Here is a 12909-nt window from a genome sequence, read left to right as displayed (position 1 = left end):
TAATTTTTTTTTAGAGTTCATATCGACAAAAAAGATTGCGACCTCGATGTTGGATTAAGAGTTATTTTTAGGTGTAGAAGTTTAAAGTTTAGGTCTGTTCGACCTTTGAATTCTTACATGATCTGAGTTCAAACCGGCGTAAGCCAGGTTGGTTTCTATCCTTAATTAATTATTATGTTATAGTACGAAAGGACCTAATATAAGAAATATAGATTTTAATAATATGATTAATATTAATATTAGATAACTATTTTGGCAGATTAGTGCAATAAATTTAGAATTTATAAATATAATTTAATAATTATAAATAGTATTGTTTTATATAGATTTATTATTATCACTAATTGGAAGTTTATTATTAGTAATTTGTGTTATAGTAGGAGTTGCTTTTTTAACTCTTTTAGAACGAAAGGTTTTAGGATATATTCAAATTCGTAAAGGTCCTAACAAAGTAGGATTTATAGGTTTATTACAACCTTTTAGAGATGCTGTGAAATTATTTACTAAGGAACAAACTTATCCTTTATTATCTAATTATATTTTTTATTATTTTTCTCCTATTTTTTCTTTATTTCTATCTTTATTAATTTGAATATGTATCCCATATTTAATTAAATTATATTCTTTTAATTTAGGTGTATTATTTTTTTTATGTATTACTAGTTTAGGGGTTTATACAGTAATAGTTGCAGGATGATCTTCTAATTCAAATTATGCTTTATTAGGGGGATTACGAGCGGTTGCTCAAACAATTTCTTATGAAGTAAGTTTAGCTTTAATTTTATTAAGTTTTATTTTTTTAATTGGAGATTATAATTTTTTAAATTTTTATTTATTTCAAAAATATACTTGATTTATTTTATTTTGTTTTCCTTTAGGATTAGTTTGATTTGCTTCTTGTTTAGCTGAAACTAATCGTACTCCTTTTGATTTTGCTGAAGGTGAATCAGAATTAGTATCAGGATTTAATGTTGAATATAGTAGTGGGGGATTTGCTTTAATTTTTTTAGCTGAGTATTCAAGTATTTTATTTATAAGTATATTATTTAGTGTAATATTTTTAGGAAGTGATATTTATAGATTATTATTTTTTTTTAAGTTAACAATAATTTCTTTTTTATTTATTTGAGTACGGGGGACTTTACCTCGATTTCGATATGATAAATTAATATATTTAGCTTGAAAAAGTTTTTTACCTATATCTTTAAATTATTTATTTTTTTTTATTGGGGTAAAGTTGGGTGTATTATCTTTATTATTTTAATGAACTTTTTTTAGTATTAAATTAATAGAAGACTTTACTTCTTTCTTATGTTTTCAAGACATACACTATAAAAGCTTATTAATTAATTTAATAATTTATCTCAATATTTAGATAATAAAGGATTAATTAAAAAATAAGAAAAGTATAAAACAGTTAAAATTTGACCTGTTAACACATAAGGATCTTCTACTGGTCGAGCTCCGATTCATGTTAATAATGATGCAATAATTACTATATTTCAAAATAAAATTTGATTTAAAGGATAAAATTGTAACCCTCGGAATTTACTTGTATGAGTAAAAGGAAGAATTATTAAAATTGCAATAGATAAAACTAAAGCGATTACTCCCCCTAATTTATTAGGAATTGATCGAAGAATAGCATAAGCAAATAAAAAATATCATTCTGGTTGAATATGAACAGGAGTAACTAAAGGATTAGCAGGAATGAAATTTTCAGGGTCTATTAATAAATAATTAAATTTTCAAATAAATCCGATTAAAATTCAAATAAAAATAATAAATCCTATAACATCCTTATAAATAAAATATGGGTGGAAAGGAATTTTATCAACATTTCTATTTAATCCTAATGGGTTATTAGATCCTGTTTGATGTAAAAATAACAAGTGAATTATTGTTAAAGCAGCAATAATAAATGGTAGAACAAAGTGAAATGTAAAAAATCGAGTTAATGTTGCATTGTCTACCGCAAATCCTCCTCAAATCCATTGTACTAAGTCGGTTCCTAAATAAGGAATTGCAGATAATAAATTTGTAATTACTGTTGCTCCTCAAAATGACATTTGTCCTCATGGAAGAACATAACCTAAAAATCCTGTTGCTATTACTATAAATAAAATAATTACTCCAATTATTCATGTTGGAACATATAAATAAGAGTTATAATAAACTCCTCGTCCTACATGTGTGAATAAACAAGCAAAAAAAAATGATGCTCCGTTAGCATGACAAATTCGTAAAAATCATCCATTATTAACATCTCGGTAAATATGATTAACACTATCAAAAGCTGTTTCAATGTCTGCTGTATAATGTATAGCTAAAAATAAGCCTGTAAGAATTTGGATTACTAAGCAAAGTCCAAGTAATGATCCAAAATTTCATCAAGCTGAAATATTTGATGGAGCTGGTAAATCTACTAAAGCGTTATTAGCAATTCTAATTAAAGGGTGTCTTTTTCGTAATGGTTTATTCATTAGTTTATAGGTCGAAGTGGCCCATAATTTTTTTTAGTAATTTTTACAGTTACTAATAAAGTTAAAAATAAATAATTAATTAATAATAAAGTAATTAAATTAGTTGGAAAGTTGTATATTTTATTTAAGGATAAAAAATTTTCATAAAATAAATTATTTTGGTTAAATAATTGAATTCTATCATTATTTTTAATAAAATTTTCTATTATTGAATTATCAAAAAAGTATGAAATTATAATAAATAGAAAAATTATTATAATTGAAATAAAACTTAGTTTAAATGATATTGAAAATATTTCATTTGAAGATAAAGAAGTAACATAAATAAATAAAACTAATATTCCTCCTATAAAAATTAAAAATAAAACATAAGAAAATCAAAAAGTTTTTGCATAGATTCCTGTTATTAAACATGTTAAAAAGGTTTGAATTAATAATATTAATCCTATAGCTAAAGGGTGTTTTATTTGTATAAAAATAAAACTAGTAATAAAACATAAGAATATAATTATTATAATATCAAGAAATAGTTTATTTAAAATATTAACTTTGGGAGTTAGTGACAAAGAGATTTCTTTTTTCTTGAAGTTTTAAAAAAATAATTTTTATTTTTAGTTTACAAGACTAATGTTTTTGTTAAACTATTAAAACAATTAATGTCAAATTTTTTATTATATTATTTTATAATTGTTATATTTATATTTGGATGTATTGTTTTTATTTCAACCCGAAAACATTTATTGTGTACTTTATTAAGTTTAGAATTTATAGTTTTAATATTATTTATATTATTATTTTTTATATTAAATTTTATAAATTATGAAGGGTACTTTAGAATGTTTTTTTTAACTTTTTGTGTTTGTGAAGGAGTTTTAGGTTTATCAATTTTGGTATCTATAATTCGTACTCATGGTAATGATTATTTTCAAAGTTTTTCTATTTTACAATGTTAAAGTTTATTTTTATAATTTTGTTTATGAATGTTTTTATATTTTATAAAAATATTTATTGAATGGTTCAAAATTTGCTTTTTTTAGGGGCCTTTTTATTTATAATTAAAATTAGTTCAATATATTATTTTTGTAATATCTCATATTATTTTGGAATAGATATAGTTTCTTATGGATTAATTTTATTAAGTTTTTGAATTTGTGCTTTAATGTTAATAGCAAGAGAAAGAGTTGTACGATTAAATAATTATACAAATTTATTTTTATTTATAATTTTATTTTTATTATTAATATTAATTTTGACTTTTAGTTCAATAAGTTTATTTATGTTTTATTTATTTTTTGAAAGTAGTTTAATTCCTACTTTATTTTTAATTTTAGGATGAGGGTATCAGCCTGAACGTTTACAAGCTGGAGTTTATTTATTGTTTTATACTTTATTAGCTTCTTTACCTTTATTAATTGGTATTTTTTATATTAAAAATAATGATTTTACTATAAATATTATTCTTTTAAATTATTGTAAGTTGTATAATTTAGAATTTTTATATTTATGTATAGTATTTGCTTTTTTAGTAAAAATACCAATATTTTTAGTTCATTTATGATTACCTAAGGCTCATGTAGAAGCTCCTGTTTCAGGGTCAATAATTTTAGCTGGTATTTTATTAAAATTAGGAGGATATGGATTATTACGGGTTTTCTCTTTATTACAAATTATAGGTATAAAATTTAATTTTATTTGAATTAGAATTAGTTTAATTGGGGGGGTATTAGTTAGTTTAATTTGTTTACGACAAATAGATTTAAAGGCTTTAATTGCTTATTCTTCTGTTGCTCATATGGGAATTGTTTTAAGAGGGTTATTAACAATAACTTATTGAGGATTAAGAGGGTCTTATACTTTAATATTAGCTCATGGATTATGTTCTTCTGGGTTATTTTGTTTAGCTAATATTTCTTATGAACGAATAGGAAGACGAAGTTTATTAATTAATAAGGGAATATTAAACTTTATACCAAGAATAGCTTTATGATGATTTTTATTATGTTCAGGGAATATAGCTGCTCCTCCTACTTTAAACTTATTAGGAGAAATCTCTTTATTAAATAGAATTGTTAGTTGATCTTGATTAACTATAATTAGTTTGGCTTTATTATCTTTCTTTAGAGCAGCTTATACTTTATATTTATTTGCTTATAGACAACATGGAAAGGTGTATTCAGGAACATATTTTTTTTCTTCTGGTGTAAGACGAGAATATTTATTATTAATATTACATTGATTACCTTTAAATTTATTAATTATAAAGAGAAATTTTTGTATATTATGAATTTAATTTAAATAGTTTAATAAAAATATTGATTTGTGGTGTCAATGATATGAAATTTTTCATTTTAGATCGTGAATAACTTAGTTAATTATTGTAAAAATAGTTTTTATATTTTAATTTTTATTAGAATTTCTTTATTTTTTTTTAGTTTAAAATTTTTATTTAATGATTTAATTTATTTTATTGAATGGGAAATTGTTTCATTACATAGAATATCTATTGTAATAACTTTTTTATTTGATTGAATAAGTTTAATATTTATATCATTTGTTTTATTAATTTCTTCATTAGTAATTTTTTATAGTAATCAATATATGGCAGAAGATTTTAATGTTAATCGATTTATTTTATTAGTATTAATATTTGTTATATCAATAATAATATTAATTATTAGACCCAATTTAATTAGAATTTTATTAGGGTGGGATGGATTAGGATTGGTTTCGTATTGTTTAGTTATTTATTTTCAAAATGTTAAGTCTTATAATGCTGGGATATTAACTGCTTTATCAAATCGAATTGGAGATGTAGCTTTATTGTTAGCTATTGCATGAATATTAAATTATGGTAGCTGAAATTATATTTTTTATTTAGACATAATAAATAAAAGTTTTGAAATAATAATTATTGGTTCTTTAGTAATATTAGCTGCTATAACTAAAAGTGCCCAAATTCCTTTTTCTTCATGATTGCCTGCAGCAATAGCTGCTCCTACACCTGTTTCTGCTTTGGTTCATTCTTCTACTTTAGTAACAGCGGGGGTTTACTTATTAATTCGATTTAATATTTTATTAGTTGATTCTTTTATAGGACAATTTTTATTATTAATTTCTGGATTAACAATATTTATAGCGGGGTTAGGAGCTAATTTTGAATTTGATCTAAAAAAAATTATTGCTTTATCAACTTTAAGTCAATTAGGTTTAATAATAAGTATTCTATCAATTGGATTTTATAAATTAGCTTTTTTTCATTTATTAACTCACGCTTTATTTAAGGCTTTATTATTTATATGTGCAGGGGTAATTATTCATAATACAAAAAATGCACAAGATATTCGTTTTATAGGAAGATTAAGTATTAGAATACCTTTAACTTGTAGTTGTTTTAATATTGCTAATTTAGCTTTATGTGGTATACCTTTTTTAGCAGGGTTTTATTCAAAGGATTTAATTTTAGAAGTAGTTATGTTGTCATATATTAACTTTTTTTCTTTTTTTCTTTTTTTTTTTTCTACTGGCTTGACAGTATGTTATTCTTTCCGATTAGTTTATTATTCAATGACTGGGGATTTTAATATAACTTCTTTAAATATATTAAATGATAAGGGTTGAACAATAAGTTTTAGAATTTTTTTTTTAATAGTAATAGCTATTATTGGAGGAAGAATGTTAAATTGATTAATATTTTTTAATCCCGATATAATTTGTTTACCTTTTGATATAAAAATATTAACTTTAATTGTTTGTATCTTAGGGGGTGTATCTGGTTATTTAATAAGAAATATTTCTTTATTTTTTTATAATAAATCTTTAATAAACTATGGTTTAAGTAGATTTGCAGGAGGAATATGATTTATACCAGTTATTTCTACATTAGGTGTAATTAAGTTTTCAATAAATTTAGGATTATATAGATATAAAAGTTTTGATCAAGGATGAAGTGAATTTTTTGGAGGTCAAATATTATATAATCAATTAAAGAATTATTCTTTATATATTCAAGAATTTCAAAATAATAATTTAAAAATTTATTTATTAAGTTATTTATTATGAGTAATTGTTTTAGTTTTAATGAGTATATTTTTAATTTAAATTTAAATAGCTTATATTTAGAGCATGACACTGAAGATGTTAGGGAAATTATTGTAATTTTTAAATATTTATAAAAAATAAATTTTTATTTTTACAGTGAAAATGTAATGTTTTAATTAAACTATATAAATAGAAATATGTTGATCAAGAAAAAGCTGCTAACTTTTATCTTTAATGGTTTAATTCCATTTATATTTCTAATTTAATTGGAATATAAATATTCAATGATATTATTAACAGTAATATACCTCTTTTTGGTTTCAATTAATAAGATAAATTGATAAAATCAATACTTTTTAAATGCAAATTAAATGTTATAGTTAACTATTATCCCAAAATATGGGTGAATTTCACCTAAGATTAGGTCGAAACTAATTGCAATATATCGCTTCATATTTAGTTATTTCATTCTAAAGCTCCTTGATTTCATTCATGATATAAACCAATTAATAAAATAAAAATAAAAAATAATCTAGTAATAGATCAATTTAATAAATTTGATGATTTAATAATAAGGATTATTGGTAAAATTAAAGCAATTTCTACATCAAAAATTAAAAAAATAATAGCAATTAAAAAAAATCGAAGAGAAAAAGGTAAACGAGAATAATTTATAGGATCAAATCCACATTCAAATGGAGAACTCTTTTCTCGATCAATAATAGTTTTTTTTGATAAAAAAGTAGCTAATATCATTACAACAATTGTAATAATAAAAATAATACATCTTATAATTAATAAAATTAAAATTATTTATACTAAAATTGTTTAGTCCTTATGATTGGAAGTCATATATACAAATATATACTTTATAAATTATCTACCTCATCAGTAAATTGAAATATATAAAAATAATCAAACTACATCAACAAAATGTCAATATCATGCTGCAGCTTCAAATCCAAAATGATGACTTTTTGAAAAATGATAATTAATATGTCGTAGTAAACATACTAATAAAAAAGATGTTCCAATTAATACATGAAGCCCATGGAATCCTGTTGCTATAAAAAATGTTGAACCATAAACACTATCTGCAATTGTAAATGAAGCTTCAATATATTCATAACCTTGAAGAATCGAAAAATAAATTCCTAATAATACAGTAAAAAATAAACTTTGTGTTGCTTGAGTGTGGTTATTTTCTATTAAACTATGATGAGCCCATGTTACAGTAACTCCTGATGCTAATAAAATAGCAGTATTTAAAAGAGGAATTTGAAAGGGGTTAAAAGCAATAATTCCAACTGGGGGTCAAGTTATTCCTAATTCAATTGTTGGCGAAAGACTACTATGAAAAAAAGCTCAAAAAAAAGAAATAAAGAAGAAAATTTCAGAAACAATAAATAAAATTATTCCTCATCGTAAACCTAAAGTAACTGGTAATGTATGTAATCCTTGAAAAGTTCCTTCTCGAGAGATATCTCGTCATCATTGATATATAGTTATTAAAGTAATAATATTTCCTAAAGTAAATAGTGTTAAATCATATTGATGAAATCATTGAACAAGACCAGTAACAGTTGTTATAGCTCCAATAGCTCCTGTTAAAGGTCAAGGGCTATAATCGACTAAATGAAAGGGGTGATTTGCGTGTGTTGACATTAATTTACTTCACTAGAATAAAGTGTTCTTAAAACCGCGAATACATATGATTGAATAATTGCAACAGCAGATTCTAATACTAAAAGAGCAATTTGAGTTACTAAAATTAATGAAAGGATGATATAAGATGTTGATATTGGTCCAGTATTACCTAATAATGTTATTAATAAATGTCCAGCAATTATATTAGCAGTTAATCGAACAGCTAATGTTCCTGGTCGAATTACGTTACTAATAGTTTCAATACATACTATAAAAGGTATTAAAACAGGAGGAGTTCCTTGAGGGACTAAATGAGCAAATATATGTTGTGTATGAGAAATTCATCCATATAATATAAAACTTAATCATAATGGGAAAGCTAAACTTAAAGTTAAAGTTAAATGACTAGTTCTAGTAAAAATATAAGGGAATAACCCTAAAAAATTATTAAACATAATTAAAGAAAATAATGAAATAAATATTAAAGTACTTCCGTTATGTCCATTAGGACCTAATAATGTTTTAAATTCTTTATGTAGTGTAATTAAAATATTATTTCAAATAACTTGGAATCGATTTGGTATTAGTCAGTATGATGTTGGAATAATTAATAGACCTAAAAAAGTACTTAGTCAATTTAAGGATAAATTAAAAATAGTTGTTGAAGGATCAAATACAGAGAATAAATTTGTTATCATTTTCAATTTATTTTAAAAGATTTAATATTAATATTTTGGGCTGTTTGATTTGATGAATATGAAACACAAAAGTAATTTTTAACATTAAAAACTACTAATGTAATAGAAAAGACTAAAAATAAAGTTAATCATCTAATAGGGGCTATTTGTGGAATTAAAAAATATTAGAAAGTCTAATGTTTTCAGTTTGACATACTAATGTTTTGGGCTAAACTAATTTTTTATTTATTATATCATTAGAAGTAAGTGCTAATTTACTATATAATGGTTTAAGAGACCAGTACTTGCTTTCAGTCATCTAATGAATTTAATTGAGAAGAAACTCATTTAATAAAATAATTTATTGGAATTCTTTCAATAACAATAGGTATAAAACTATGATTAGCTCCACAGATTTCAGAACATTGTCCAAAAAAAAGACCAGATTGATTAATTAGAAAATTAGTTTGATTTAATCGGCCTGGAGTAGCATCAATTTTTACTCCTAAAGAAGGAACTGTTCATGAGTGAAGAACATCAGTAGCAGTTACTAAAATTCGAATTTGATTATTTAATGGTAAAATAATTCGATTATCAACATCTAATAATCGGAATCCATTTAAATCTAATTCATTTGTTGGAATTATATATGAATCAAATTCTAAATTTATAAAATTAGAATATTCATAACTTCAGTATCATTGATGTCCAATAGCCTTTAAAGTAATTAAAGGAGAATTAATTTCATCTAATAAATATAATAACCGAAGTGATGGAAAAGCAATAAATATTAAAATAATTGCAGGAAGAATTGTTCAAATGATTTCAATAGTTTGTCCATGTAATAAATATCGATTTGTAAATTTATTGAAAAATAATATACCTATTACATAAGTAATTATTACTGTAATTATAATTAAAATTAAAACTGTATGATCATGAAAAAAATTTAATTGTTCTATTAATGGAGAAGAACTATTTTGTAATCCTAAATTTGCTCAGGTTGCCATTAGTATTCTAACAAAAGATAAAATTCTTTATATATGAAGCTTAAATTCATTGCACTAATCTGCCATATTAGAAATTAGATGATAATAATGGAAGTTCTGCATATGTATGTTCTGCAGGTGGAAGAGTATGATATCATTCAATTGATGATGATAATTGTATAGGGAATGAAGGTGTTCGTTGAGAAATTATACTTTCTCAAATAATAAATAAAAAGAATACAATTCCAAATAATGAAATTGTTCTACCTAATGATGAAACAATATTTCATGCTAAGTAACTATCTGGAAAATCAGAATATCGTCGTGGTATTCCTGCTAATCCTAAGAAATGTTGTGGGAAAAATGTTAAATTTACTCCAATAAATATAATAGTAAATTGAATCTTTAATCATGTAGGGTTTATTACTAATCCTGTTAATAAAGGATATCAGTGAATAAATCCTGCTATAATAGCAAATACAGCTCCTATAGATAATACATAATGGAAATGAGCAACAACATAATATGTATCATGAAGAACAATATCAATAGAAGAATTAGCTAATACAACTCCTGTTAATCCTCCAACAGTAAATAAAAATACAAATCCTAATGATCATAATAAAGCAGGCGTATAGTTTAATTGTGTTCCATGAAGAGTAGCTAATCAACTGAAAATTTTAATTCCTGTTGGTACAGCAATAATTATTGTAGCAGATGTAAAATAAGCTCGTGTATCAACATCTATTCCAACTGTAAATATATGATGAGCTCAAACAATAAACCCTAATAAACCAATAGCTAATATAGCATAAATTATTCCTAAAGTTCCAAATGTTTCCTTTTTTCCTCTTTCTTGAGTAATAATATGAGAAATTATTCCAAACCCTGGAAGAATTAAAATATAAACTTCTGGATGTCCAAAGAATCAAAATAAATGTTGATATAAAATTGGATCTCCTCCTCCAATTGGATCAAAGAATGAAGTATTTAAATTTCGATCTGTTAATAACATAGTAATAGCACCAGCTAAAACAGGTAAAGAAAGAAGTAATAAAACTGCAGTAATTACTACTGATCAAACAAATAAAGGTATTCGATCAAGAGTAATTCCTGAAGATCGTATATTAATTACTGTTGTAATAAAATTTACTGCACCTAAAATTGATGAAATTCCTGCTAAATGTAAAGAAAAAATAGCTAAGTCTACTGAAGCTCCAGCATGAGCTGTTCCAGATGAAAGAGGGGGATACACTGTTCATCCAGTCCCAGCCCCATTTTCTACTAAACTACTTGAAAGTAGTAGTGTCAATGAAGGAGGTAGTATTCAAAAACTTATATTATTTATTCGAGGAAAGGCCATATCTGGAGCTCCTAACATTAAAGGAACTAATCAATTTCCAAATCCTCCAATTATGATTGGTATTACTATAAAAAAAATTATAATAAAAGCATGAGCAGTTACAATAACATTATAAATTTGATCATTTCCAATAAATACACCTGGTTGACTTAATTCTGCTCGAATTAGTAAACTTAAAGAAGTTCCAACTATTCCAGCTCAAGCCCCAAAAATAAAATATAATGTTCCAATATCTTTATGATTTGTAGAGAATAGTCATTGTCGCGATTAAATGGCTGAAGTTTAGGCGATAAATTGTAAATTTATATATAAGAATAATTCTTTTTAATCAAATTTTATATTTAACTTTATATTCAATAATGATATTAGACTGCAATTCTGAAGGAATAATTTTTTAATTATTAAAGTTTAAGAACTAAAAGGGTAATACAAATATTTTCAGCTTTGAAGGCTATTAGTTTAATTAACTTAAATTCTTCTTATAAAATTAGGTAAATTAATGAAATAATTATTAACCCTATGATAGAAAAAAAATTTATAGTTAAAATAAAAGTTATATTTTTATTGCTAAAGTTATTCATTAACATTCAAGAATTTTTATTGAAATTTAATATGTAAATACTATAAGATATTCGCAAATAATAATATAAAGTGATTAATGTTAAACAGACAGAAATAAATAATAAAAATAATTGATTTGTTTCTACTAAATTTTGGATTACTAGTCATTTAGGTAAAAATCCTAAAAATGGAGGTAATCCTCCTAAAGATAGTAAATTTAAAAATAAAAAAAATTTAATTACTGGATTTATTATAGAAAAATTAAAAATTTGATTAAAATGAAATAATTTTAAATTATTGAAAAGTAAAACAATTGATATTGATAAGAAAAAATAAAAAACAAAATAAATTAATCATAATAATTCGTTATTTATTATTGCTATTAATATTCAACCTAAGTGATTAATTGAAGAAAAAGCTATTAATTTACGTAAAGAAGTCTGATTAAGACCTCCTAGAGCTCCAATAATTATCGATAAAATAATAGCAATAAAAAAAAAATTATAATTAATATTATAGGAAATTAATATTAAAGGGGCAATTTTTTGTCAAGTTATAAGGATTAATCCATTAATTCAACTTAATCCTTCTATTACTCCAGGAAATCAGAAATGAAAAGGTGCAGCTCCATTTTTTAATAATAATGTTGATAAAATTAATAATTCATAAAAATTATTATTTATTCAATTTAAATTAAAGGATATTATTATTAAAATAATAGCAAATAATAAAATTGAAGAGGCAAAAGCTTGAGTTAAAAAGTATTTTAGGCTTCTTTCGGATGTTATTAAATTTTTTTTACCTTCATTTATTAGGGGGATAAATGAAAGTAAATTAATTTCTAACCCTATTCAAGCACCAAGCCAAGAATTAGCAGAAATTGTAATTAATGACCCAAAAATTAATATAATTAAAAAAATATTATTAGAAATTTTCTTGATTAAAAAGAAAAGGATTATAACCTTTATAAGTGGGGTATGAACCCAATAGCTTAATTAGCTTATCTTTTTAAATATATTTTAGTGTATGATGCACAAAAGTTTTTGATACTTTTAGAAATAGTTTAATTCTATTAAATATAATAATGAATAAAGCATTAAATCTTTATGATTTACCCTATCAAGGTAATCCTTTTTATCAGGCAATTCATT

The 12909-nt window shown here is 23.3% G+C and overlaps 13 protein-coding genes across 13 annotated transcripts, besides 22 other annotated features; 4 read left to right on the top strand and 9 right to left on the bottom strand. All coding sequences in view use genetic code 5, as the record gives it.

Annotated features, from left to right (window-relative positions):
* Window positions 1-243, top strand: part of an rRNA (l-rRNA) that runs on past the window's edge.
* A 3-nt stretch (window positions 244-246) lies between these two features.
* Window positions 247-311, top strand: a tRNA (tRNA-Leu).
* On the top strand, window positions 308-1264 carry ND1 (NADH dehydrogenase subunit 1). The gene has a single exon. The coding sequence runs from the start codon at window positions 308-310 to the stop codon at window positions 1262-1264; it is 957 nt and encodes a 318-aa protein (YP_004221860.1).
* Window positions 1265-1282: 18 nt separating this feature from the next.
* Window positions 1283-1348, bottom strand: a tRNA (tRNA-Ser).
* CYTB (cytochrome b) lies at window positions 1349-2483 on the bottom strand. Its single transcript has one exon. A coding segment is annotated over exon 1 (1135 nt).
* On the bottom strand, window positions 2483-2998 carry ND6 (NADH dehydrogenase subunit 6). Its single transcript has one exon. The coding sequence runs from the start codon at window positions 2996-2998 to the stop codon at window positions 2483-2485; it is 516 nt and encodes a 171-aa protein (YP_004221858.1).
* Window positions 2999-3003: 5 nt separating this feature from the next.
* Window positions 3004-3069, top strand: a tRNA (tRNA-Pro).
* Window positions 3070-3134, bottom strand: a tRNA (tRNA-Thr).
* A 5-nt stretch (window positions 3135-3139) lies between these two features.
* On the top strand, window positions 3140-3436 carry ND4L (NADH dehydrogenase subunit 4L). Its single transcript has one exon. The coding sequence runs from the start codon at window positions 3140-3142 to the stop codon at window positions 3434-3436; it is 297 nt and encodes a 98-aa protein (YP_004221857.1).
* ND4 (NADH dehydrogenase subunit 4) lies at window positions 3430-4772 on the top strand. Its single transcript has one exon. A coding segment is annotated over exon 1 (1343 nt).
* Window positions 4773-4838, top strand: a tRNA (tRNA-His).
* ND5 (NADH dehydrogenase subunit 5) lies at window positions 4836-6581 on the top strand. Its single transcript has one exon. It carries the CDS (start codon window positions 4836-4838, stop codon window positions 6579-6581), a length of 1746 nt encoding a protein of 581 aa, YP_004221855.1.
* Window positions 6582-6648, top strand: a tRNA (tRNA-Phe).
* Window positions 6647-6712, bottom strand: a tRNA (tRNA-Glu).
* A 7-nt stretch (window positions 6713-6719) lies between these two features.
* Window positions 6720-6784, bottom strand: a tRNA (tRNA-Ser).
* Window positions 6783-6849, bottom strand: a tRNA (tRNA-Asn).
* Window positions 6850-6915, bottom strand: a tRNA (tRNA-Ala).
* Window positions 6916-6979, bottom strand: a tRNA (tRNA-Arg).
* On the bottom strand, window positions 6980-7334 carry ND3 (NADH dehydrogenase subunit 3). The gene has a single exon. A coding segment is annotated over exon 1 (355 nt).
* Window positions 7332-7398, bottom strand: a tRNA (tRNA-Gly).
* On the bottom strand, window positions 7399-8186 carry COX3 (cytochrome c oxidase subunit III). Its single transcript has one exon. A coding segment is annotated over exon 1 (788 nt).
* ATP6 (ATP synthase F0 subunit 6) lies at window positions 8186-8866 on the bottom strand. Its single transcript has one exon. The coding sequence runs from the start codon at window positions 8864-8866 to the stop codon at window positions 8186-8188; it is 681 nt and encodes a 226-aa protein (YP_004221852.1).
* Window positions 8860-9012, bottom strand: ATP8 (ATP synthase F0 subunit 8). Its single transcript has one exon. It carries the CDS (start codon window positions 9010-9012, stop codon window positions 8860-8862), a length of 153 nt encoding a protein of 50 aa, YP_004221851.1.
* A 9-nt stretch (window positions 9013-9021) lies between these two features.
* Window positions 9022-9089, bottom strand: a tRNA (tRNA-Asp).
* Window positions 9090-9099: 10 nt separating this feature from the next.
* Window positions 9100-9170, bottom strand: a tRNA (tRNA-Lys).
* COX2 (cytochrome c oxidase subunit II) lies at window positions 9171-9855 on the bottom strand. Its single transcript has one exon. A coding segment is annotated over exon 1 (685 nt).
* Window positions 9856-9860: 5 nt separating this feature from the next.
* Window positions 9861-9927, bottom strand: a tRNA (tRNA-Leu).
* Window positions 9928-11464, bottom strand: COX1 (cytochrome c oxidase subunit I; the record flags this gene model as incomplete). The annotated part of the gene is made up of 1 exon: window positions 9928-11464. A coding segment is annotated over one exon (1537 nt), but the record flags the coding sequence as incomplete, so codon positions are not given.
* Window positions 11463-11528, top strand: a tRNA (tRNA-Tyr).
* Window positions 11529-11540: 12 nt separating this feature from the next.
* Window positions 11541-11606, top strand: a tRNA (tRNA-Cys).
* Window positions 11607-11675, bottom strand: a tRNA (tRNA-Trp).
* A 1-nt stretch (window position 11676) lies between these two features.
* ND2 (NADH dehydrogenase subunit 2) lies at window positions 11677-12699 on the bottom strand. Its single transcript has one exon. The coding sequence runs from the start codon at window positions 12697-12699 to the stop codon at window positions 11677-11679; it is 1023 nt and encodes a 340-aa protein (YP_004221848.1).
* Window positions 12700-12768, bottom strand: a tRNA (tRNA-Met).
* Window positions 12769-12771: 3 nt separating this feature from the next.
* Window positions 12772-12840, top strand: a tRNA (tRNA-Gln).
* Window positions 12841-12908, bottom strand: a tRNA (tRNA-Ile).
* Window position 12909: the final 1 nt, after the last annotated feature.

The sequence above is a fragment of the mitochondrial genome of Culex pipiens, assembly GCF_016801865.2.
Source record: "Culex pipiens pipiens mitochondrion, complete genome".
Lineage (NCBI taxonomy): Eukaryota > Metazoa > Arthropoda > Insecta > Diptera > Culicidae > Culex > Culex pipiens.
The sequence above is the reverse complement of the archived record's forward strand: the minus strand, read 5'-3'. Positions and strand labels throughout refer to the sequence as shown.